This window comes from Periophthalmus magnuspinnatus, chromosome 2 (assembly GCF_009829125.3).
Source record: "Periophthalmus magnuspinnatus isolate fPerMag1 chromosome 2, fPerMag1.2.pri, whole genome shotgun sequence".
In the NCBI taxonomy this organism is placed as follows: Eukaryota; Metazoa; Chordata; class Actinopteri; order Gobiiformes; family Gobiidae; genus Periophthalmus; species Periophthalmus magnuspinnatus.
Genome location: NC_047127.1, coordinates 1350639 through 1377913, shown reverse-complemented (window position 1 = coordinate 1377913; position 27275 = coordinate 1350639). Strand labels below are relative to the sequence as shown.

The following is a 27275-nucleotide window of genomic DNA, read 5'->3' as shown; positions in this document are numbered from 1 at the left end:
GACTGAGAAATGACACATAATAAATGTTTTGATAAAAGTCAAAGTCTCTTCTTCTCTCTGTTTGTCTGATTTCAGTGTTGTGTTGTGTCGTTGTTGTTGTTGTTGTGTTGCAGATGTTGTGTTATTGTTGTTGTGTTATTGTGTTGTTGTTGTGTTGCAGATGTTGTGTTGTTGTCGTTGTTGTGTTGTTGTGTTATTGTTGTGTTTTCTTCTTCCTCTGACTTAAATTTAAACCTGATTTTCACATAAACTCTCTCACGCGCACGCGCTATAACAGATTCGAGGCGCGCCCCCGCGCGCCCGCCCCCTGTGCGCGCTCACAGCGTGTTCTCCTCGCGCACACGGGCTGGACTCTGTGTCTCTGGACTCTGGACACATCAGTCTGAGTCTGGACCGACATGAGGCGCGTGTGGAGCCGAGCGCGCACTTTGGCACGCGCTTTGGCGCGCGCTTTAAGGAGATAGAGACAGAAGGACAAGAGGAGACACAGAGGGACAGGAGGAGACACAGAGGGACAGGAGGAGACGCAGAGGGACAGGAGGAGACGCAGAGGGACAGGAGGAGACGCAGAGGGACAGGAGGAGACACAGAGGGACAGGAGGAGACGCAGAGGGACAGGAGGAGACACAGAGGGACAGGAGGAGACACAGAGGGACAGGAGGAGACATGTCGGCCGCGCACGGGCTCCTTAACAGCGTGTTCTCTTGCTCTTCACCTGCGTCCAAAGCCATCGCCAAACGGAGACTGCGCCAGACGCGCAGTTTAGATCCCGCGATAATCCGCCACTGCGGGACAGACGCCTCTGGGACATGTCCCGGCGCGGACACAGGTGCGCCTCTGTCCAGACCCTCTTCACGCAGCAGGACCCTGAAGGAGCCCATGTCTCCGTCCCTGTCCACGCCCTCGATTCCTCTGGATATTTCTCCTTCGTCCAATTTCCACTTTGACTTTGACTCAGTGACGCGCGTCAAGCGCAGCACCGCGGGGGACCTGCCGTATCTGGTGAGGGGCCCCGGGGCCGCGCCCTCCCCCAGCCCCGGGACACTCTTCTCTCCGCGGAGGTGGCTCCAGAAGAGACCGGCCCCGTCCTGCTCCCACGCGTTCGTGGTTTGGAAATCTGAGGTAAAGTCTGACAGTTTTTCACTTTTCAGCTGTTGACGCGCGTGTTACGCGCAGAGGATGAGGCGCGTGGTCAGAAGGTTTGGATGGACAGTTGTGTGTTGTGTTGAATTCTCTGATTCTCTGCAGCTTCATGAGGAACAAACTCCATAAAGTCATAAAAGTCAAACTGAGGCTGTTCTTTGGGTGAAAAGTTCTGGACTAAACACATTTGTAAAAATAGAACAGATGAAAAAGTGATTTTTGGCTCCAGGTTTTCACAGAGTCAGAGTTTAATGTCCCTGGACAAAGATGATTTCATAGTTTAAATTCACATTAATCAGACTCGCTGTTCTGTGGCTCTTCTGTGGCTCTTCTGTGGCTCTTCTGTGGCTCTCCTGTGGCTCTCCTGTGGCTCCTCTGTGGCTCTTCTGTGGCTCTTCTGTGTCTCTCCTGTGGCTCTCCTGTGGCTCTTCTGTGGCTCTTCTGTGGCTCTTCTGTGGCTCCTCTGTGGCTCTCCTGTGGCTCTTCTTCTCTGTCACCTTCTTCTTCTTCTCTTCTCTCTTGGGTGTCGTTCCTCGTTGTTTCTCTGGTGGACTTACGTCTCTCTCCAGACTCAGGTGTTTGTTCCTCTGGAGTGTCTTGCTCAGAGGCACAGGGGCATCTCCTTAAAGAGGCTCCGTGTTTTGGCTCGGAGTTTCCTCTTGAGAACATTCATTCATTTCTAATCCGTGTTTTGTGCGTGGTCTTCAGATTAAGAGAGCGTTTGGAATCCCTCACCAAAACACACTTGGGTTTATTTTTAGCGTCGGCGCTGCATAGTTGGCTCAGGATCCTCAGAGAAATGTGCGGCATTTTTACTTTTGTGGAGTTAAATCGACCTGCGGCGTTTGATTTACGACGTGAGAATGACCGGAGTTTGTGAGGCGACTCTAAAAACAACAGAAAAAACAAAAAAAACGGAGCGCGATCCAAAGAGTTTGACACTAAACGTTCCACTTTTAGCTCAGTTTTCCGGCTAATTATTCCGAGCCGTTCGAGTTTTGTCAGGATCTTGGAACACGCGGCCTCAAATGTGGTTCTCACGGCTCGGAGCGGTCGAAAGGTCAAACTCCAGCACTCCCCCGTCGCTTCAGAGCGGCTCCTCTATCTGTTCCGCTTTTCCGGTTTTGCAAACATCCCGACGCTTTTAAAAAAAAATTCCAAAATCTGAAATCTGTGTCATAAATCAACAGCGTTTTCCAAAACAACATGAGGTTACGACAAAGACGAGGGATTTTTTTTTAGGATTTATGAATATTTTTCCTTCACGGGGAGTTTTACAGTTCGCAGGGAGTGATGTTTAATCCTGAAATGAGCAGAAAAGTGTAGATTTTACATTTTAAACACAAAGAAAAACAGAAAAACAGACGGATTTTGTCAGAATATTTGGAACATTGTGTAATCTCTGTGTAATCCCTGTGAATTGAGTCGATTCCAAAGGTTTTTACAGTTTTAAAAGTCCATATTTCTCTCTATTCTCTCATCTCTGTTTAAACTGAGTTCTTTTCTCAAACTGAAAACACCCCGTTCCACCTTGTGATGTCATCAAGTGGCGATACAGGAAGTGCGACGCCGTGTTTTTAAACTCCACACACCTTCGTTTGTAGAATCATTTGGATCATTTCTGGAATCCTGGAATTGCCGCGTATCTCTGCTGAACTAAAGGTAAAAAGTGGGAGGAGTTAACTTGAAAACTCCCACTTGATGACATCACAAGGTGGAACAGAGCGTTTAGAGCGTTGGAGATGTAACAGACGAATAATAAAGTGTCTCGTGTTTTAGACTCAGGTTCGTTTTATGAGCTCTGCGAGACAAAGTTTCCATTGGCCATAAAAACAGAACAGAGCTATTTTTAACAGAACGAGGTTTGACAGACGAAAAATACACCACCTTTTATTCTTAAAGGGGATGGACACAGACTGACTCCTGCAGCTTTAAGTCGAGTTAAAATAGAGTCAGAGCATCAAAAACAGACCTGGAGTTGTGTTTTTGTTTCATTCACATGTTTGAGTCACTTTATTATCAGTCTGTAACATCTACAAAGATCAAAATGCGACGTTCCACCTTGTGATGTCATCAAGTGGGAGTTTTAAAGTGAACAGCTCCTTTTACCTTTAGTTCAGTCGAGATAAGTGGGTTTTCTAAGACTGAAATGATCCAAAATATTCGATAAATGAAGGTGTGTGGAGTTTGAAAACACAGAGAAGCACTTCCTGTATCACCACATGATGACATCACAAGGTGGAACAGAGTGTTTTCAGCCTAAATCTGCAGGTTTGTGTGTTAAATGAACAGCCGTACTGTTCCCTTACAAAAGGCTTAAAGATGCACTACGTAACTTTTCTGCTTTTCCACCACCCACTCGTCTCCATCTTGATCTGGCCTGGAATGTTCCACAGTGCGGCATTAAACTGATCTATCTGCACCGGGCCCAGATCAGATCTGAGGAAATATGCAGAGAAATAAAAACACACTGTGGAACATTACAGCCAAAGTAATGACATCGCCATGGAGACGGACAGGTGAGAAGCCCCGCCCACCTGCCCCGCCCACCACTGGAGAAAGAGGGAGAGAAGAGGGAGAGAGAGAGGAGAGACAGAGGAGAGAAATGGAGAGAAAGAGAAAAGGAGAAGAGAAGGAGAGAGAGAGAGAGACTGAAGAGGGAGAGACAGAGGCAAAGGAGAGAGAAGGAGAGAGCGAGAAGAAGGGAGAGAGAGATGGACAGAGAGAGACATAGGGAAGGAGAGAGAGAGAGAAGGAGAGAGTGAGAAGAAGGGAGAGAGAGATGGACAGAGAGAGACAGGGAAGGAGAGAGATGGAGATGGAGAAAGAGATGGAGAGAGGAGAGACAGGAGCGAGATCGTGAGAGAAAGAGAAAAGGAGAGAGCGATAGAGAGAGAGGGTAAGAGAAGGAGAGAGAGAGAAGAGAGAAGGAGAGAGCAGGATGCAGGGAGACAAAGACGGACAGAGGAGTGACAGGGTAGGAGAGAGAGAAGAGGGAGAGAGAGAGATAGAAAGAGATGGATAGAGGAGAGACAGAGTAGAGAAAAGGAGAGAGTGAGAGAAGGAGAGAGAGGGGACACATGTAAAAACCCAGATTTGACATTTTTATGATGAATCTGTTTAAAAGCTTCACGTTTGGAGCTGAGAAAGAAGAAAGAGGAGGAGCTGAAAGAGGAGTGACAGAGGAGTGACAGAGGAGTGACAGAGGAGTGACAGAGGAGTGACAGAGGAGTGACGGAGGAGTGACAGAAGAGTGACAGAGGAGTGACAGAGGAGTGACAGAGGAGTGATGGAGGAGTGATGGAGGAGTGACAGAGGAGTGATGGAGGAGTGAGAGCGCGCTGAAGGAGGAGGAAGTGAAGAAACTCGTTGAAAAAACCCAACAACTTTAACTTTTCAGTCCAGTTCAAACATGTAGTGAAACAGAGAGTCCAGATACTTCTCTCACATGAAGTAAAAGTACTTTAGTAAATGTACTTTTACTCCATCACATGCCTCTAAACCTCCTCACGTCACATCCGTCAGTTCTGTTTCTGATTTAACATGACTCAAACTCTCTCCTTCTCCTTCTCCGAGCGCCTGATTTGTGCGTTTCGCTTCTTCAAATTAACTGTTTTTTCCGCGGAGACGCCGCAGAGGCCGGTGAACGATGTTGTTTGGAGAAGAGAGTTATTTGCAGAACAAAACTGGCAGCGCGCGGACGACCCGAGCCGCGCCGACGCTCTGTGTGCACTAAATCTCTCGCGCTCACACAAGTTTTCAAACTCCCAGTGTCATATTTATTTAATCCCAAATCAGACTTTTGGCCTGAGTCGTGGTATTTGATGTTTGTGTTTGAACAATACAACAGCCACACTTCTGTTTAATGCAGCTGTTTTTAACGACGTCACCGTAGCAACCGTGGCGGAATATTACACGGGATACACAAGAGAATTTAAATTATTATATTGTGAGGTCATCTGCTTTTGTTTTGGTCTTAAATGTTTGTATTAACCCGCTCTGCATGAACCTGGGTTTTATTTATTTATTTTATATTTATTTATTATTATTATTTTTAGTTATTTAGATTTTTTGTTTATTTATTTTTTGTTATGAGTTTTTTTTGTTTTTTTTCCTTTTTTTAAAGTTATTTTGAGTTTATTTTTTGTCATTATGAGTTTTTTTTTTAAAGTTTTTTTTCTTTTTTTGTCATTTTTAGTTTATTTATTTTTTGTGATGGGTCTTTTTTAGTTTTCTTTTCTTTTTTTTAGTTATTTTGAGTTTATTTATTTATTTTTTGTTATTATGAGGTTTTTTTTAGTATTTTTTTCCTTTTTTTTTAGTCATTTTTAGTTATTTTTTAGTTATTTTTATTTTTTATATATTTAGTTTATTTTTTGTTATTTTGAGTTTGTTTTTTTTACTGTCCTCTCTCTGTCTCTGCTGCTTCAGACTCATTCTGGTCTTAAATGTTCGTATTAACCCTCTACATGATCCTGGGGTTTTTATTTCACTATTGTGTCTGTAAATCAAGATATGAACATGAGGTCTCTCCTGTTAGCGTTAGCAACAGGTTTGATTGACAGCGTTGCTAAGCGCCCTCTCCCTGCTAACGGGAAGGGGCGATACCTTCAACAGCCTCGCTCCTGATTGGCTCTTTGGTTGCTATGATACTCACGGTCAAAGTTTCAACCAACCAGCGGGTCAGCGGATTTGACTTTTTATGTCAAACGCGGGATTCAAACCTGCAACCTTCAGAACAGCGGACAAACGCTCCTCCAACTGAGCTACGCTGCTTGTGGAGAATTTGTCCCGGTGAATAAACGCCATTCTCCCTCCTCAGATGGATAAACTCCGCCCTCTGCTCGTCGCTCGCTAAAGACGAATATCAAACATCACGACAGTTTCAGCGATTAAACACAAACGAACAGGACGTCACTGAGAGTCGCAGCACACAGATCTTTACTCACATTTTAACAGTTTCATGTCGCTCCGTTGTAGGCGACGCAAACCAGTACGAACATTCGAGCGTGTTTTGCGTAGCGTGCTCCATTTTTGTCTCTTTTTTTTTTGCGGATACTTCGGGTACGCTCGATCTCCAAGGAAACGCAAATTGGCGAACTGGGACACGGCCAAAGAATCGCGCGTAACTGTTGGTATTTGTTAATAAAAACATACGTCCGCTCGATGCTAAAACAGTTTTGTGGGCGGGAACTGGTTTTAACTTCAACATCCTCGCTCCTGATTGGCTCTTCGGTTGCTATGACACTCGCGGTCGTCATACGTAGCAAACGACGACACTCTACATCGCTTCTACTGCTGCTTTTCCATCTGAGCGTCTGGTTAAATACGTGTTTACTCAGATTACCGCCGTGTACTTTTATCAGGCTGGAAAAGCATGAACCCGTGAACCTCTGCTGAGTGTAATTTCGCTCTGCCTCCCCGTTTCCTCCCTGCGTTCCCTAAAGCACGACTCAGAAGTTTCAACATCTTTGGAATCCGGATCAAACTGCGGTGACGGCCCTATCTCCCCGACACCGGCTTCGCTCCACCGCGGCTCGTTACACAACAGTTTCTTGGCTCGTTTTTTCGCTCCTCCGCGTTCTTTACACTCGATAAATACAAGCCGAAGCTGCGGCGCGTCCTCCTACAGACGAAATACCTCAAAGCAGAGATCGGAGCTCGTGGTACGGGGCGGTTTGCGGCGGGGAGGGCATCCGGGACGTTTGCACCCGCGGGACTAAAGCTCTCCGGTTCTGCGTAAGCTAGTTTAATTACACGGGGTTTTATTGAGTTTAATGGGAAGGTGCAAGAGCCAGACCTGGTTTTGAATGAGTTTATGTTTGTATTTGTGCTTCATCCGCTGTTGTGTTACTGTAAAAGTACAAATACGTGGATAATATGTAAATGTAATACTGTTCACCTTCTTAAAACGGTGTAAAATGTTCCGTAGTGCCCGTATATCACAGATTGTACTTTACATTTCTTATCTATAAAACGTAAAGTCCCACAGTTTGAGTCGTTTAAAACACTGGAACAAGCTCAACGTCTTCAAACTCGACGATAAACATCTACACACGAGTCTGCGCTTGTTCTTCACGCAAACCGACAGATACCGCAGCGAAAAATACTCACGTAAAAGTAAAAATATCACGTGAAAAAGCGACTCAAGTGAAAGTATCAAAGCGTCGGTTTAAAAATGAACCGAAAGAGTAAAAAGTCAAAGTATTTCTCTCAGATTTTGAGTCGTATAAAAGCTTCAAATGTGGTGATTTGTGCCGGTTTTGACTTTTTTGTGTTTTATTTATGAAAAAAAAGAAACAGTAGAATATAAAACATAACAGGTGGATAGAAACATGCGCCGGAGACAAAGAAACAGGCAAGAAAATGATAAATGTCAAACAAAACAAAGGACGAGAAACAGAAATAAAACAGGGGGCGGGTTGAGGGGGCGGGGTGAGGGGGCGGGGTGAGGGGGCGGGGTGAGGGGGCGGGGTGAGGGGGCGGGGTGAGGGGGCGGGGCTGGGGTCTTACAATGAGCTAATGTTTTATTATTGAGCAGTAAAATGAACGAATGAGTTTATTAATGAAGATAAATCTAGTTTTGACTTTCAGGGTTGAGTCTCTTCTTTTTTATTTATTTTTTTCCTTTTCCTTTCTTCCCTTATTATTTTCCTTCCTTTCCTTTCTCCCCCTTTTTACTTCACTTTCCTTCCCTTTCTTTCTTCTCTCTCCCCCTTCTTCTCTTCTCTTCCTTAGCCCTTCTCTTTCTTTCTTTTCCCTTCTCCTTTTCTCTTTTCTCCTCTTCCTTTTTCCTTTTTCTTTGACTGAATAATAACCTTCCTTTTTTATATTATAAAAAAAACAAAACAAAAAATCCACAAAATCAAAAAACAAAAAACAACTCAAAACAACAAAAAAATCCAACTCAAAATAACAAAAAAATACAAAACAAAAAAAACCCCTCAAAATAACAAAAAAATAAAGAACATCAACTTAAAAACTCAAAATAACAAAATTATAATAAAAATAAATAAAAAACCCTTAAAATAACAAAAAACAAACCTCAAAATAAAAACACAAACAAAAAAATCCTCAAAATAACAAAAAAAGAAAGAAAATAAACTTAAAGAAACCCTCCTCAAAATAACTTAAAAAATATATATAACAAAAACTTAAAAAAAACAACAAAACAAAACAAAACTCAAAACTCAAAATAACAAAGAAATCCAAAAAAACAACAACCTCAAAATAACAAAAAAAAAATAAAAAACAATAAAAAACATAAACTTAAAAAAAACCTTCCTCAAAATAACTTTAAAAATATCTATAATAAAAACTTAAAAAATAAATAAATAAAAAAAACAACAACCTCAAAATAACTAAAAAAAAAAAAAAAAAAAAAAAAAGAACCCAGGATCATGTAGAGGGTTAATACGAACATTTAAGACCAAAACGACAAGTCTGACCTGGAACGCGGCGGCTAGCACGTTAGCTCTGTCCGTTTCCACACACAGTCCATGCGTCGCTCACGTCTGGAGGCCGTCGACCTGCTCTGTGTCTCAGGTTTACGATAGCGTCTCGACAGGCTAATGCTAACATATTAGCTGCAATTTGGACGTGATTAAACTCCAGTGAAAACCGCATTAAAACAACGATATCCCATTTCTGAAACCAGCCCCTCGACCTAAACCCCGCGCGCCGTCCCTTTAAGAAGCTCTTTCATGTGTCTCCAGCCGCTTTCCTGTACCATTATATTAGCATAATGCAATACGGCTAACGCTAATTACGCCAAAAGGACGCCGTCGGGTTCAAAGACCTTCAACATTTGGAACGAGTGAGTTTCTAAGCCTCGCGCAAACGTAATTCGATATCGAGAGTCATTTTTGCACAATCTCCAGCTGAAAGGAAGCAGTTGTTTCGCAGCGTTTGTGGTTTTGGCCGATGTTAGATGTTTTCTCAACAGTCGACCGAAGTCTGAATAAAGATGGAACTTTAAGTAAACATTAATTTCCGCGGGTTCCAGATCTCGGCGTGTCTGTTGTGCATTACAGCTCCGTGAAAGAGGAGGCCAGTGTTGTGTTTGGTGTTTGGATTCGTGCAGCTCTGATCTAATTGTCGTGTTCGAGGCCCCCGAGCCAAACGCACAAAGCCTCGTGGGTCGTGGGGGTCGTGGGGGTCGTGGGGGTCGTGGGGGTCGTGGGGTGTGTGTGTCGCGCTGACCTCATGGCCCGTGATGTTCTCGCTAATGCGGTTTGTCACGAGGCAAAGAGGAAAAGACGTACGAGAAACTGCTCCGACAACTTCACAGCTCGACGTGCGCTGGGTCTGGAACCAGGAAGTGGACCGAGGAGGTGGAGGAGGTTGGGAACGAGGTGGAGAATGAGGTGGAGAACGAGGTGGAGAACGAGAACCGATAATGAGGTGGAGAACGAGGAGAACAAGAACAAGGCCAAGAACAAGGTGGAGAATGAGGTGGAAAATGAGATCAAGAATGAGGCGATGAATGAGAACGAGGCCAAAAACAATGTGGAGAATGAGGTGGAGAACAAGGCGGAGAATGAGAACGAGGCGTAGGTTGAGGCGGAGGATGAGGTGTAGAATGAAGTGGAGAAGAGAGGCAGAGAACAAGGCGGGGAATGAGGCGGAGAACAAGAACAAGGTTGAGAACGAGGTGGAGAATGAGATCAAGAATGAGGTGACGAATGAGAACGAGGCCAAAAACAAGGTGGAGAATGGAGCAGAGAACAAGGCGGAGAATGAGGTGGAGAATGAGACGGAGAGCGAGACCAAGAACGAGGTGGAGAACGGGGTGGAGACCGAGGTGTAGAATGAGGCGGAGAATGAGGCGGAGAAAGGGGCGGAGAACGAGAATGAGGTTGAGAACGAGGAAGAGAACGAGACTGAGAACTGAAAACAAGGTCAAAAAACGAGGTTAAGAACGAGGCGGAGCGTGAGGCGGAGAACGAGGCCGAGGTGGAGAACAAGGTGGAGAATGACGTTGAGAATGAGGCGGAAAATGAGTCGAAGAACGAGGCCAAGAACGAGGTGGAGAACGAGGCTGCGCGAGGTCCAAACAATGTCAGAGCGTCGACGTAAATCCCACAGATGACCTCAGTCGTACTCAGGGAAGTAACTGAATACATGTACTGCATATATGTACTCAGAGTACTCTGTTTGAGTAACTGTATTCGAGTACAGTTACTTTTTCAGTTGGTGGAGTACAGTTCCTCTTGGTGGTATTCAGAGTACAGTAGAGTACATTTAGCTTTCAATCCATCCATTCACTTCCTCTTAACTTCCCTCATCCCAGACACTTCCTCCAGCTCCAGGACCTCACGGTGTTCCCACATGATGACATCACAAGGTGGAACAAGTATTTTCCAGCCTAAATCCTCAGGTTTGTGCGTAGAACGTGATCTGTTGGTCTGTTTGCGACGAGGAAACGCGATTATAACGGATCAGACCGTGACGTCACTCGACTCTTTAAATATAAGTTTGTGTTTGTCGCTCACAGACTTTTCTTTATAAAATTCTTATCTGGCGTCTAAAGTTGAGCTTCATTTCCTGGTGCAGAGCAAACACGAGCTCAAGGAACTAAACCCCGTCCCACCGTGTTTTCTGATTGTATCTTTCTCCCTTTTGCGTTTATTTGAGTTTCGATCCGAGCTGCAGTTTTGTTTCTTTTAAAATGTGTGAATTATGGAACGATCCGGCGCTGGTTCCGGTCCATCTTTGGTCCGAGTCAATAAAACCGTTTCATATTGTATTTAATGAGGATTAGTTGATCCTGACGGGATTTGGGATCATTTGGGATCAGCTTCCAGAGTGAAACGAGTGTGTGTGTGTGTGTGTGTGTGTGTGTTTACAGTGTGGGCAGATCAAATATTCCCGGGTTGGACAAAGTCGGCTTTTTGGAATTCCGTGTTTGGATGGACGAGGTTCTGCTCCGGAGCCTGAAGCAGCGACTTATTTCGGAATTCCAGGTCAGGGAATTTTGTCAGGCCTCGGGATACAGACCGAGCCAGAGCCGTCCCTGTCGCAGCTTCATTTAGCATTTTTTTTGCGGGTTTATATACTCAAAAAGTACTTCTGATCGAGTACTCAAGTAAAAGTACATCTATGTAAATGAAGTACTCATAACTTTACTGCAAACACTGTGCTGTTAATCAGACTCGTGCTGTTATTTACAAGAAAAAACTGTAAATACTTAAGTAAAAGTACAGATATTAGAGCAGAAATACTCAAGTAAAAGTATCACGTGAAACAATCTCCTTGAGTAAAAGTATTAAAGTACCTGTTTAAAAATGTGCTTAAAGTTTAAAAAAGTAAAAGATTTTGAGTCTTTTAAAGCTTCAAATGTGGTAATTTTGACAAAGATTTGAGCTGAATTTTGTTCAACAGAAACGATTCAACAGATACTGCTCTTAAATGTACTGAAGTAAAAGTAATGCGTATACTTAAGTGCAGTACTTTAATACTTTTACCCCTGCGTAAGCTCCTGGGGACAGTTCAAACCTGCAGCTTCTGTTTTCTTTCATAATCGCTCCATCGTCTCAAAAGAACTCGCCGTCAAAACATCTCAACGTCTGTGTTCAGAATTTAAAGCAGCACTGCGGAACTTTCCTGCTGGAGCGTTGCCTTTTGTCTGTGTTGTTTCATAATGTGGCTCTGATCTGTTTTCACTCCCAAGTCGTTCTGATTGTTAAAAGAAAAAAAAAAAACCTTAGACCTTATACGTTCTGACTTTGAGCTGGCTCGCCTCCGCGCAGATCTGAACTGTAACATGGTTTTACAGTCTGTTCTTAAAGCTGCACTGTGCGACTTTCCAAGGTAGAGGGTCCACCGCTCACTGCTTGTCTCCATGGAGATAAGAGACGAGAGATTAGAGCCTCGTCTTTGTCCATAAAAACAACCACCGAGCTGAATTACAGACCAGATCTAGGGAAAGGAGAGCTGTTTCAGGATGAATTTCAAGGTATTTTTGAGCAATAAAAACAACTTTAATTGAACGGATGCAAGATGGATATGTTTAACGCCGTACTGTGGAATATTTCAAACAAAGTGATAGCAGAGAAAGCAGGAAAGTTCCATAGTGCACCTTTAGACCGCTGTAATACTGCAAAACCTTCCCATCGCCATGGAGACGAGCAGGTGTAGGTGTAGGTACAGTTTTTATCTGAGTATTTATGACGTGACTGTTCATTTTCTCCACGTGGGACAGTCTCAGGACGTCCCACACCAGTCACATGATCAGTCACATGATAAATATATCGATCCCGGAGCCGTCGCCCAAACGCGGAGCTGATATGGAAATGGGGACGTGTTTGAGTTCACAGTGAAACGTGGTCCTAGCTCCGGCTTATCTCCTCCTCACTCCCTCGAGGAGTCTGCGTTATCAGCCGCCGGGAAGCACTCTCCCGACGCAGCGGAATATGTGGAGCGTCTTAGGCACGCGGAGCTAAACTGTGTGAGCTAACGGTAAAACAGTGTACGCTAACGGTAAAACAGTGTGAGCTAACGGTAAAACAGTGTACGCTAACGGTAAAACAGTGTAAACTAATGGTAAAACAATGTGAGCTAACAGTAAAACAGTACAAGCTAACAGTAAACAGTGTGAGCTAACGGTAAAAGAGTACGAGCTAACGGTAAAACAGTGTAAACTAATGGTAAAACAATGTGAGCTAACAGTAAAACAGTACAAGCTAACAGTAAACAGTGTGAGCTAACGGTAAAAGAGTACGAGCTAACGGTAAAACAGTGTATGCTAATGGTAAAACAGTGAGAGCTAACATAAAACGGTGTAAACTAATGGTAAAATAGTGCAAGCTAACAGTAAAACACTACGAACTAATGATAAAACAGTGTGAGCTAACGGTAAACAGTGTGAGCTAACGGTAAAAGAGTACGAGCTAACAGTAAAACAGTGTAAACTAATACTAAAACAGTGTAATATAATGATGAAACAGTGTACGCTAACAGTAAAACAGTGTATGCTAATGGTAAAACAGTGTGAGCTAACATAAAACGGTGTAAACTAATGCTAAAATAGTGCAAGCTAACAGTAAAACACTACGAACTAATGATAAAACAGTGTGAGCTAACGGTAAAACAGTACGAGCTAACGGTAAAACAGTGTAAACTAATGGTAAAACGATGTGAGCTAACAGTAAAACAGTACAAGCTAACAGTAAACAGTGTGAGCTAATGGTAAAAGAGTACGAGCTAACAGTAAAACAGTGTAAACTAATACTAAAACAGTGTAATATAATGATGAACACTACGAGCTAATGATAAAACAGTGTGAGCTAACTGTAAAACATTGTAAGCTAAAGGTAGAACTGTGTGAGCTAACGCTAAAACAGTGTGAGCTTATAGTAAAATAGTGTGAGCTAATGGTAAAACGGTGCAAGCTCACAGTAAAACAGTGCAAGCTAATAGTAAAACCTGTAAGCTAACAGTAAAACAGTGCAAGCTAATAGTAAAACCTGTAAGCTAACAGTAAAACAGTGCAAGCTAACCATAAAACTATGCGAGCTAACTAACACACCTGTTTGTTTATAGTTTATTTGTTTGTATTATATTTAGCATAATTGTTCAAACCCTTAAATGGGCACTCTCACATCTATTAGCATACTGGCTATTAGCATACTAGCTATTAGCATACTGACTAGCCTTGTTGTTGTCCTTGTTTAGATTTAAGTCTGAGGACGGAGTTATAAACAGGAGATAGTTCATGTCTGAGGCTCCATTTCTGTTCAAAGATGGATTGTGTTTCCAAACAAAAACATCGTCTTTAACTCCTCCAACTCTCAAATAATTTATTTCCGTTAGCTCAGATCTGTACGTCACTTTAAAATCGTGTTTAGCGTCGTTGAAATCAAGGTTAACGTCAGACTGTGGTCCTGAGCTGCTCTTGTGACGCTGTTCAGTCTTTCATGAAGTGGTTGTTTTGTTTTTCCAATTTAACGTCAATCTGGAGCGACGATGTTGAAGCTAACGCCTCTTCTCGCCCGCACCGCTGGTTTAGCACAGAGCGGGCGCCTAGCAACTGTCAATCAAACCTGTTGCTAACGCTAACAGGAGCGACAACGGACATTAAGTCTTGCTGTTTGCGCTTGTGTAAATAGAAAGTTTTATCGTTTACTTGTACTTTCATAGCCAGTGTCTGCAAAAAGTTGATGTTTTTTTTTTAAATTTAACTTAAAAATCAAGTCCTGTCAATCATAACTTAAGAAAAGGACAGATAATAAGTCAGATGCCCTTCCTCGTATCCCCCTCGCTTTACACATTATGTCATTTTTACATCGTTTTAAGTCTCATTAGTGGTAGTTTTTAAAGTAAACATTAAACTTCATAATCAAAAGCTGTCAATCACAACTTAAAACAAAGTCCCGATAATAAACCAGATGCCCTTCCTCTCGTTTCGCACACATGAACGCTCGTCTAACAGTGACAAACGCAGACTCCGCCCCCTCGTTCCACGTCTTTATGTCGAATAACGTCAAACAAAACTCTTTTTCCTTCCTGCTCCTGAACTTCGAGGAAATCTGACCTTTTTCCCCCTGAGCCGAAGTTAAACACGGCGCCGAGCTGCGAAGAATCAACGTGATTTAACTCCCCCCCTCCCTCCTCCTCCTCCTCCTCCTCCTCCTCCTCTTCTTCCCTCGCTCCAACCTTAAGGAAAGCAAAACAGACCCATCCAGCGCTCCGGGTTAAAAATAGAAAGTATATTTGCGGTGGAATGACCAGAGCGGAGGATTATTTGCAGGTGTGAGTGTTTTTTTTTGCTCACGTGGGTTCGAGTGGTTGTCGTAGCGAGCGTGGACCACAGGGGGCGCCACCGCAACGTCACCCTCGAGCTCGGCACTTCAGGGTTTTTACGGTAAACTGTATGAGAACTTTAAGAGCTCGTGATCGCCGCCTGCTGGAGTCAGACTGCAGCTGTTTCATGTTTGTGTCTTTGCTGTGAAAAAGAAAAGCGACAGTTTTAAAGAGATAATACGGAACATTTTAGACTTTCATTGGACAAATATGTTTTTCCATCAGTGGCAATGGCAATAGCGTTTTTATTTTTATTTTTGACTTTATAAACTAGAACTAATGAGGCTTAAAATGATGTAAAAATATAATTAAAAAAATGTCTTAGGTGTGAAATTCAGGATCACTCTGTTCAAAACATGAATTCACTAAGATTTATTTTATTTATTTTATTATTTTATTATTTATAAACGCCAGAATTTCTTATTTTCATTATCGTCCGCTCTCTCAGGAGCAAAGACAAGACAAAATAAAAACAAATACACTCATTTAAATTTAGTGTTTCTAAGTTTTGTAAATGTAATGTCCGTTTGTGTCCAGCAGAAGGAGCCAGTGAGCTTCAGTAAAACAGGACTCAGTGACAGGACTCACTCTCACCTCCTCTTTCCCTCTCTCTCCTTCTCTCCCACTCTTTCTTTCTTCCTTCCTACCTCGCTCCCTTCCCCCTCCCTCCTTCTCCTCCCTCTCTCCCTGTACCCTCCATCCCTCTCTCTCTCCTCTCTCCTCCCTCCCTCCTTCTCTGTGGGATGACAGATGTAGTGTAGTAGTGTTTGAGTGGAGTCTTTCTCCTCCCTCTTTCCTCCTTCCCTCTCCTCTTTCTCCCTCTCTCCTTCCCTTCCTTCCTTCCTTCCTTCCCTCCCTCTCTCTCTCCTCCCGTCTTCTCTCTGGGATGACAGATGCAGTAGTATCCGAGTCTTTCTCCTCCTTCTCCTCCCTCATTCTCTGTGGGATGACAGATGTAGTAGAGTCGCTCCCTCCCCTCCTCCTCCCTCCCCTCCTCCTCCCTCCCCTCCTCCTCCCTCCCCTCCTCCTCCCTCCCCTCCTCCTCCCTCTCCTCTCCTCCCTCCCTCCTTTTCTGTGGGATGACAGATGTACTTGTGTCCGAGTAGAGTCTTTCTCCTCCCTCTCTCTCCCTGTCTCTCCCTCTCTCCTCCCTCCTTTTCTCTGTGGGATGACAGATGTAATAGTGTCCCTCCCTCTCCCTCCTTCCCTCTCCTCCCTCCTTCTCCACCCCCTCCCCTCTCTCCCTCCCTCTCTCCTCCCTTGTTCTCTCCGGTATGAAAGATGTAGTGCCCAAGTAGAGTCTTACTCCTCCCTCTCCTCTCCTTCTTTCCTCCTTCTCCTCCCTCGTTCTGTCTGACAGACGTGTTGGTGGGTGGTGTTGGTGGTGTAAACCAGGACTGAACTGGGACTGAACTGGGACTGAACCAGGACTAAACCAGGACTGAACCAGGACTGAACCAGGACTGAACTAGGACTGAACCAGGACTGAACCAGGACTAAACTGGGACTACCGTGGACATTTTGTTTAAGTCTGAGGCAAAAACAAACATTTAAAATGCCCCAAAAGCGACGCACAAGCACAATGTGGACCTGAGGACTTCTGTGTACTTCCTGTGTACTTCCTGTGTACTTCCTGTGTTCTTCCTGTGTACTTCCTGTGTACTTCCTGTGTACTTCCTGTGGACTTCCTGGGTACTTCCTGTGTACTTCCTGTGGACTTCCTGTGTACTTCCTGTGGACTTCCTGTGTTCTTCCTGTGTTCTTCCTGTGTTCTTCCTGTGTACTTCCTGTGTTCTTCCTGTGTACTTCCTGTGTATTTCCTGTGTACTTCCTGTGTACTTCCTGTGGACTTCCTGTGTTCTTCCTGTGTTCTTCCTATGTTCTTCCTGTGTTCTTCCTGTGTACTTCCTGTGTTCTTCCTGTGTACTTCCTGTGTATTTCCTGTGTACTTCCTGTGTACTTCCTGTGTACTTCCTGTGTTCTTCCTGTGTACTTCCTGTGTACTTCCTGTGGATTTCCTGTGTACTTCCTGTGACACTGGAAACACATTATACTGCAAATACTTATACATATATAAACACTACACTGTTCTAGACGTGTGAGCTAAGTAAGCTACCTGCTTGTTGCCATGGAGATGTTATAGTTTTCCCTAGAATGTTCCACAGTACGACATTAAACTCCTCTATCGTAGTTCAAAATAACATGACAAAACATTACGGTCCATGAAGAGGCTCCTTTTGTTTGGACTTCACCCACGTCTTTACTGCAAAAAAACCCCACAGTGAGCTTTAAAACACACACACTTATGAGCATGCACACGCACAAACACACACATCACACACACATCGCACACACACACACGTTGTTTTGGGATCTCCAGGGGTTTATTCTCGTCTCTAAACACGACGTCCTCAGCACAAACAGCTCTGTCCTCGTCCTCTGTGTTTACACTCGTGGTATTTGTCGTGTTACATCATTGGACTGGTGGTGGTGGAGTGTCTTGCTCAGAGGTACAACGGCAGAAGAGGTTTGAACTGATGACCCTCTGGTTAGTGGGTAAACACCGCACCACTGCTGACTGTTAGAATGAGCGTTTATTATCGAGGACAAAATATGATTTTCATTTTATCCAGAGCCGAGTCGTGAGGAAAGCAGGACTAAACCAGGACTAAACCAGGACTAAACCGGGACTAAACCAGAACTAAACCAGGACTAAACCAGGACTAAACCAGGACTAAACCAGGACTAAACCAGCACTAAACCAGAACTAAACCAGGACTAAACCAGGACTAAACCAGGACTAAACCAGGACTAAACCAGAACTAAACCAGGACTAAACCAGGACTAAACCAGCACTAAACCAGGACTAAACCAGAAATAAACCAGGACTAAACCAGGACTAAACCAGGACTAAACCAGGACTAAACCAGGACTAAACCAGGACTAAACCAGGACTAAACCAGCACTAAACCAGGACTAAACCAGAAATAAACCAGGACTAAACCAGGACTAAACCAGGACTAAACCAGGACTAAACCGGGACTAAACCAGGACTAAACCGGGACTAAACCGGAACTAAACCAGGACTAAACCAGGACTAAACCGGGACTAAACCGGGACTAAACCAGGACTAAACCGGGACTAAACCAGAACTAAACCAGGATTAAACCAGGACTAAACCGGGACTAAACCAGGATTAAACCGGGACTAAACCAGGATTAAACCGGGACTAAACCAGAACTAAACCAGGATTAAACAGGACTAAACCAGGACTAAACCAGGATTAAACCGGGACTAAACCGGGACTAAACCGGGACTAAACCGGGACTAAACCGGGACTAAACCGGGACTAAACCGGGACTAAACCGGGACTAAACCAGGACTAAACCAGGACTAAAACAAGAGTAAACTGGGACTAAACTGGGACTAAAAAAGACCTAGATACTTGCCCTGCTCCACTTGAGGCCGGCTGTGTCCACCCTCCTGCAGGGGGCGCCACCTGTTGATTTTGGTCTGAGTCTCTTCAGTCTCGGCTCAAACTCTCGTGAAAATGTGACGAGGATTTTTAAACTCACAAATGTTTGTTTTGTGGAAGAAAAAGTTTTGCATTTAAAGGCTGCACTATGGAACTTTTCTGTTCCTCTGCTCGTCTCCATGGAGAGGTCAGTGCTTTTATCTGTCGCCATGGAGACATGTGACGACACCAGGCCAGGTTTTTTATTTATTTATTTATTTATTTTTTACAAAAGCTTTAATGCCATCCTGTGGAACATTTCGGGCAAAGTAACAGCATCTCCATGGAGACGAGAAAAAGTGACATAGTGCACCTTTAACATAGAACCTCCAATACAACGATATGCACGACCGACACCACGAAAAGGTCCAGAGAAACGTCTATAAACCAAGTGTAAAGTTCATTCATGGAACTTTTTCAAATCCCTGTGATATTCCTTTAACATGAACAGAAACGTCTCATTCCTGCTGATTCCATGAGTCTGGAGTCGGAGTCGGAGTCGGAGCCGGAACTGGATCTGGGAATGAGCTGGCACCAGGACTGAGATTCTCGGAAGAACTGTGCCCCTGCCCCATGTGACGCCTTTTACTCCTCGACTGACGACTGTAAACACACGAGTACTACAAACACACGAGTACTACAAACACACGAGTACTACAAACACACGAGTACTACAAACACACGAGTACTACAAACACACGAGTACTACAAACACACGAGTACTACAAACACACGAGTACTACAAACACACGAGTACTACAAACACACGAGTACTACAAACACACGAGTACTACAAACACACGAGTACTACAAACACACGAGTACTACAAACACACGAGTACTAAAAACACACGAGTACTACAAACACACGAGTACTACAAACACACGAGTACTACAAACACACGAGTACTAAAAACACATGAGTACTACAAACACACGAGTACTACAAACACACGAGTACTAAAAACACACGAGTACTACAAACACACGAGTACTACAAACACACGAGTACTACAAACACACGAGTACTACAAACACACGAGTACTAAAAACACACGAGTACTACAAACACACGAGTACTACAAACACACGAGTACTACAAACACACGAGTACTAAAAACACATGAGTACTACAAACACACGAGTACTAAAAACACACGAGTACTACAAACACACGAGTACTGTAAACACACGAGTACTACAAACACACGAGTACTACAAACACACGAGTACTACAAACACACGAGTACTACAAACACACGAGTACTACAAACACACGAGTACTACAAACACACGAGTACTACAAACACACGAGAACTAAAAACACACGAAGAAGAAAACAGAGGAAGAAGAAATGTGGTGATACAGGAAGTGCTCCACTGTGTTTTTAAACTCCACACACCTTCATTTCTAGAATCATTTGGATCATTTCAGTCCTGGTATTAAAATAAAATCTCGACTGAACTAAAAGTAAAAGGAGCTGTTAACTTGAAAACTACCACTTGATGACATCACAAGGTGGAACGGAGCGTTTTGAGCTTTGGGGATGTCACAGACTAAAGTCTTACTCAGGTTTGTTCTCCAGGGCTGATGAATCGCCCAATACAAACCGTAGAGGTGCAGAGTGTAAACAGAGATTAGCATTGTTAGCGTTGTTAGCGTTGTTAGCATCGTTAGCGGCGGTCCCCGTGCCCGTCCTCTTCCCGCTGCGAGCTGCGTTTACCTCACTTTGACCTGAGCTCTGGAGGGGCTCTGTGCGGTTGCCAGGTTAGAGAGAAAAATGTGAGCGTTTGTGGAATCTGCAGATGGTCTGGATTAGCGGCTCGCGGGGGGCGGCGCGCTAATGGACTTTTAATACGCTCTGAAATGACTCACGCCGGAGGACATGTGTGTGTGTGTAGAGCGCACGTCTTCACACGTTTATGAGTCGGGTTTGTGGAGGGGACGCTCGGGCAAATCTGAGTTTAAGAGAAGAACGAGTAAAATATGAGCACGACGGGAACATGTTTAGTCCACAGGTGGAGGAGAGGAAAGAGAGGGAGGGAGGAGAGGAGAGAGAGAGAAGGAGGGAGAAAAAGGAGAGAGAGAGAGAAGGGAGGATTAGTGGGAGAGGAAGGAGGTAAAAGAATGGAGAGAAAGAGAGAGGAGGGAGAAAGAGAAGAAGGAGACGGAGAGGGAGGAGACTGAGAGAGAGGAGGAGGAGAGGGAGAGAGAGGAAATGAGAGAAGAAGGAGGAGAGGAGAGAGAGTGAAAAAAGAGAGAGAAGGAGGAGACAGAGGGAGAAAGAGAAGAGAGGATTAGTGGGAGAGGAAGGAGGTACAAGAAAGAAAGAAAGAGAGGAGGAAGGAAGAGAAGGGGGAGAGAGATGAGAGAGAGAAGGAAGAGAGGGAGGAGAGAGTGGGAGTGGGCAAGAAGAAAGAGAAGAGAGAGAAGGAGAGAGGGAGGAAGGTTGGAGGAGAGAGAGAAAAGGAAGGATTAGTGGGAGAGGAAGGAGGTAGAACAATGGGGAGAAAGAGAGAGGAGGGAGGACGAGGAGAGGAAAGAGGAGGAATAGAGGCAAGAGAGAGGGGAGAAAGAGAGAAAGGAGGGAGAGAAGGGAAAGAGGAGAGGGGGAAAGACAAAGAAAGAGTGAGAAGGGGAAAGAGGAAAGAAAGAGAAGAAAAGGAGGAGGAGAAGGGAGTGTGACTTTTTCAGTATCGATACCTGTGAACAGTGAGTATGTAGTATCGATACTAGTTTGAGTATCGATTCAGATCTGATTCTCGATACTTTGGACAGACCCAGAGCCGTTAACACTGGGACATGTGTAAAAGTGACACAAATATAATCACATTTGTTCATTTATTTTTATTTGTAGACGCCAAATTTACGAGATTCAAACCAATTAAAATATTTAAATTTAATTGTTCTGCTGTTTCCTTTTTGTTTTGTTTCTCATTAAATTAAATCTGTCTCCAGCTCCAGTCAAAAACAGACCTGGAGTTGTGTTTTGTTTCATTCACACAAGTTTGAGTCACACTTTATTATTAGTCTGTTACATCTCCAAACCTCAAAACGCTCTGTTCCACCTTGTGATGTCATCAAGTGGGAGTTTTTTACATTAACAGCTTCTTTTAGCTTTAGTTCAGTCGAGATTTTAGTTCAATTCCAGGTCGGAAATGATCCAAATGACTCGAGAAATGAAGGTGTGTGGAGTTTATAAACACTTCCTGTATCACCACATGATGACATCACAAGGTGGAACAGAGTGTTTTCAGTGTTTCTGTGTTAAACATGTGTGAATGAAACAAAACTCAGCTCCAGGTCTGTTTGTGACGAGGAAACGTCATTAGAACAGATCAGAAAACAGCGTAAAATGAGCTCTGTAAGTTTTATTTCATATTTCGCAATACTTTCTTTTTGGACATAAAAACGAACTTCACTACGTCTCCTGCCCAGATCCTCTTTGTGCATCATTATTATTATTATTATTATTATTATTATTATTATTATTATTATTATTATTATTATTATTATTATTATTATTATATTATTATTATTATTATTATTATTATAATATTTATTATTATTATTATATTTATTATTATTATTATTATTATTATTATTATTATTGTTATTGTTATTATTATTATTGTTATTATTATTATTATTGTTATTATTATTATTATAATATTTATTATTATATTTATTATTATTATTATATTATTATTATATTATTATTATTATTATTCACGCTAACCCAAACCCCGCCTCCTCCTCGTGCACCTCGCCTGCTTCCTCCGTCTGTTACCGTAGCAACGCGGCGCTGATGTAAACACAGCGCTGCCCCGGCCGTAGGAGGAGGAACAAAAGAGCGTCCTCAGCACAGAGAGGGTTTATGTGACGCAGAGGAGGCGCAGAGGAGACGCAGAGGAGACACAGAGGAGACACAGAGGAGGCGCAGAGGAGACGCAGAGGAGGCGCAGAGGAGGCGCAGAGGAGGCGCAGAGGAGGCGCAGAGGGAGACGCAGAGGAGACGCAGAGGAGACGCAGAGGGAGACGCAGAGGAGGCGCAGAGGAGGCGCATTAGACCCACATTTGACCCACTCTAGACCCACATTAGACCCACATTAGACCCACTCTAGACCCACATTAGACCCACATTTGACCCACATTAGACCCACATTAGACCCACTCTAGACCCACATTAGACCCACATTAGACTCACATTTGACCCACATTAGACCCACATTAGACCCGCTCTAGACCCGCTCACACCTTCAGTGTCTTTGTCTTTATCCTGTGTCTTTTCTTTCGTCCTGGTTTAGATTCCTTCTCCGAGTCTTTGGTAAAAGTCTAAACGATGTCGACGTCTCAGACGAATGTTCTACAGGCTTCACTCAGTTTGTTTGACCTTTGACCCCAGAGGCCACTCCCCCACCTTCTGTTTTACTTCACGTTTTGGTCATGCTTAAGCCCCGCCCACAGCCCCAGCGCGCTCGTGTCAGTGAGCGTGTGAGTCGTGGGAGCTCTGTTATGTAACTTCATGTACGTTGCAGGATAGGGCCAAATGCTCCAGCTCCAACCACCAGGGGGCGTCAGGAGCACATTATAACTGCACTTCCTCTGACCTAGAGCAGGTACAACTATGACACAGAACAGGAGGGTTTGTGGTTCGATGCTTCCACTGTTGTGTCATGTCATTGTGTCGTTGAGCAAGACACTTTGTCCGTCTCTTTTTTGTGTCGCCGCAGAGTCGGACGTGGAACAGTTTCATCTCAGACGAATAAAAACGCAGAGCCGCCACTCAAGAACGCACATTCCACACGACGCCTGTTTATAAGAAAGACAAATATTTAGAGAGGTGGAAAAAGAGGAGTGATAGAGGAGAGGAGAGGAGAGAGGAAGAGAAGGAGAGAGGAGAGAGAGGAGAGGGAGAAAGAGAAGGAGAGGTGGAGGAGAGAGGAGAGAGAGGAGAGGAGAGAGAGGGAGAGAAGGAGAGGTGGAGGAGAGAGGAGAGGGAGAAAGAGAAGGAGAGGTGGAGGAGAGAGGAGAGAGAGGAGAGGAGAGAGAGGAAGAGAAGGAGAGGTGGAGGAGAAGGAGAAAAGAGAGGGAGAAAGAGAAGAGAGAGGGAGGAGAAGGAGAGAATGGAGAGGTGGAGCAGAAGGAGAAAAGAGAGGGAGAAAGAGAAGAGAGAGGGAGGAGAGGAGGAGAAGGAGAGAATGGAGAGAGGATAGAGAGATGTGGAGGAGAAGAGAGGGACAGGAGAGAGAGAGAGAGAGGAGAGAAACAGAAGAGAGAGGTAGAGGAGAAGGAGAGAGGGAGGAGAGGAAAGAGGTGGAGGAGAGAAGAGGGAGAAAGAGAGAGAGGAGAGGAGAGAAAGAGAAGAGAGAGGTGGAGGAGAGGAGAAAGGGAGAGAAGAATCAGAGGAGACAGCGCTAGAGGAGAGGAGATAGAGGGGAGAGAGAATGGTGGAGGAGAAGGAGGGAAGAGAAGGAGAAAGAGAGAGGAGAGAGAGAAGAGAGTGGAGAGAATAGAGGGGATATAGAGAGAGGAAAGGGTAGAGGAGGAGAGAGGAGAGAAAGAGAAGAGAGTTTTAGAGGAGAGAAAGATAGAGAGGAGAGGAGTGAGAAAGGAGAAAGAGAGAGGAGTCAGGGTCATCACGTTTGGTTTTGATCATCTCTGATGTGATTAAGGCGACTGAAACATACAACCTGTGTGTGTGTGTGTGTGTGTGTGTGTGTGCGTGTGTGTGTGTGCGTGTGTGTGTGTGTGTGTGGGGTGAGAGTCAGGTCTGTGGAGATGCGAGCCCCCTCAGAGCATGGACACATGTTTTTCAGTTTAATAAACACAACCAAAATGGAAAAAAATGCATTTATTATTTATTATTATTTAGTCCATAATATTATCATAAAAACTCCACACTGTGGCTTTAAATCCAGTTTTCACACCACAAACACCAAATCAGACTCCACGTTCTTAAACGTCGTGTCTCTGTTTACATGTTTCACCCAGACGCTCGCTCTGTTACCACAGAAACAAGTGACGACCACTTTCTGTTGCCGTTTCATAATTTTCCTGGTTTTGTGAATAAACAGAAGCCGTAACGCGCCGCGCCGCTCGGACGCTTCATCTGGACCCGGGGGACGCTCCGTCTACATTAGTGTCTTATTATATCCTCGGAGCGTCGCAGAGGAAACGCAGCTGCCTCACACGGGCGCCATGGCAACAGGACGCCTTAATGAGCACGTGGAGCGCGCACGTGCAGGGGGCGGAGCTCCGCGGCCACGACAATGACCACATGAGAGCGGACCGGTCAGACGGGAGGAGGAACGTGTGGGACAGTGAGGACAGAGGACGGGTTTGAGCACTGACCCGGTGTCGCTCTGTGGGGTTTATGAGGGGGCGTGGCCACAGCTGCAAGGCATTATGGGAGATACTTCAGACTCATTTTAAACATCAGGAAAAGTCTGTTTATGTCAAAGAGACTTTTTCTGTATCGATACCTGGGAAAAATGAGACTCTAAAGACGAGTTTTGAGACACGAAACAGAACGAAACTCAGAGATGGAAAAGAAAGAAAGAAAGAAAGAAAGGGAGAGAAGGGAGGGAGAGGGAAAAGACAAAGAGAGAGGGAGAAGAGAGAGAGAAGATGAGGACAAAGAGAGGAGAAAAAGAGAATGGATGATGAGAGGCAGAGAGAAAGAGAGAGGGGGAGAAAGCGAAAAGAGAGGGAGAGAAGAGACAGAGAGAGCACACAAGGACAAAGAGATGGAGAAAAGGAGAAAGAGTGATGAGAGAGAGAGAGAAGGTTCTCTGTCTCTCTGATTCTTTGATTCTCTGATTCTTTGATTCTCTGTCTCTCTGTTTTTATGGCTCGCTGACTCTTTGGCTCTCTGGCTCTTTGGCTCTTTGGCTCTCTGGCTCTTTGGCTCTTTGGCTCTCTGGCTCTTCATTTCTGCACACACATAATTCTCTATCCTCCTGGTCTCCATGGTAACACACTGTTGCCTGGAATGTCCCATCGTGAGGCTTTACAGATGTTTTCATTGCTCTTAGACAAATGCATCACACGACACGGATTCTTACTGTCAGTGAGCTCGCCTCTCCACAGATCTGACCCAGAGCTGCAGCTTTTTCAGTTACGACACTGATTTTGCGACTGAAAACATTTTGAGCATTTATTTAAAACTAAAACTAAAATAAAACTGTAACGACAGAACAGCGGCGTTTAAACAAAAGACACGCTCTGGTTTATTACATCAGTTTAAATGTTCAAACAGGATATCGACTGGACCGATATTTGGAAACCGATATCCCTGATCGGACCTGTGCTTCACCAGAAAAGTTACGTAATCTTCCTTAAAATTACTACTTTGATTGTTGCTGAGGCTTTAGAATCGTAAAATATAAAGTCTGTTTTTCATCATTAAAGTTGGACACTGCACATTGAAAGGTTCGCCCTCTGTCCAGAAGGTTGCTAGATAGATTCCCCACATCTCCATTCACTTAGGCTGCTCTGGCTCCTCTGGCTCCTCTGGCTGCTCTGGCTCCTCTGGCTCCTCTGGCTCCTCTGGCTCCTCTGGCTCTTGTGTTTTTGTGTGTGTTCTCAGTGACCAGAGAATCTACAATCAATTTGCGAGTTCTTGTACGTTTCTCGAAGGTCGACGACGCCGTTTCTGATCCAAACCTGCGTCTTTACAAATGCTCGCACAAAATGGCCGACCAACTGTGAACCACGCCTCCGTCTGGACAATCCCCGCCGCTGTAAAGGTTACCTGAACAATTTTACACTGTCAAAAAATGGCCGCCTGCGAAAGTTACCTAAACAACTTTACGCCTCCAAAAACAAAATGGCCGCCGATGAAGGTTACCCGAACAACTTTACACTTACGAAAGCAAAATGGCCGCCTGCGAACGTTACCTAACTAACTTTACGTTTCCAAAAACAAAATGGCCGCCAATGAAGGTTACCCAAACAACTTTACACCTTCCAAAAACAAAATGGCCGACTGCGAAAGTTACCCAAACAACTTTACACCTCCGGAAACAAAATGGCCGCCTGTCAAGACATTGAGGTCAGGGTCGCCGCCTCCTGACCCCCGCGCCCGTTAAACCACGCTCTGATGGACAGCGCATGGAGACGAGGACCGTAAACTTACACGGGTCACTTCTTCTACCGCTACCCACAATCCTTTGCTGCTCCTCCTGCCTCCATCTTGTTTGGGGAGATTGAATCCAGACGAGCGCTGACGTCACGAGCGTTTGAACTCCAGTCGATTTTAAACGATCGATCGAAAATAACGAGTTTCCGAAGCCGAGCGAGGGTCCATTGTGATTCGAGGCACGACTGACCGACGGTATTTATTTATTTCCGTGTTTATTTTGCGTTCCGGACACAGATCTGGGCGGACGCTGCTTCGGGAGTTTCTTGCTCACATTCCGGAGCGCTGAGGTCATCCCGGTGCAGCTTTGTGCCGGCCCGGCTGTAAAGTCATTTATGGGAGTTTTACTATTCCACCCCCTTTTCTCTCTCGCTCTACAGTCCTGACACTCGAGCCGGTGAAAGTGAGGTCAAAGGTCAACGCTAAAGGAGGGAGACAGCGCTGACACGAGCTAATGAGCACGAGAACACTGGATCTGTAGTGGACCAGTCTGTTTACGGATTTGTACACAGAGAAGTGGGTTTAAAGTCGGGTTTTTCTGATACAAAAAGAGCCGATACTGCACATTTACAGGTATCGTATCGTGAGTACTCAGACCCAGAGGTGGATGAAGTAAAAGCACAGATACAGAGGTCAAAAGTTACTCAAAAAATAAAAGTCTCCACTTGTGTA

General features: G+C 44.4%; 1 protein-coding gene across 3 annotated transcripts in view; it reads left to right on the top strand.

Moving 5' to 3' along the window:
- The first annotated feature begins 411 nt into the window (after positions 1-411).
- LOC117383618 (rho GTPase-activating protein 6-like) overlaps positions 412-27275 on the top strand; it is a 108289-nt gene continuing 81425 nt past the window's right edge. For 2 of the 3 annotated variants that reach the window (XM_055227329.1, XM_055227337.1), the window contains exon 1: positions 412-1122. In XM_055227329.1, coding sequence (XP_055083304.1) covers positions 667-1122 — 456 coding nt within the window. In that variant the 5' untranslated portion in view covers positions 412-666. The remainder of the gene's footprint in view (positions 1123-27275) is intronic. The other variant, XM_055227332.1, reaches the window with a different exon arrangement.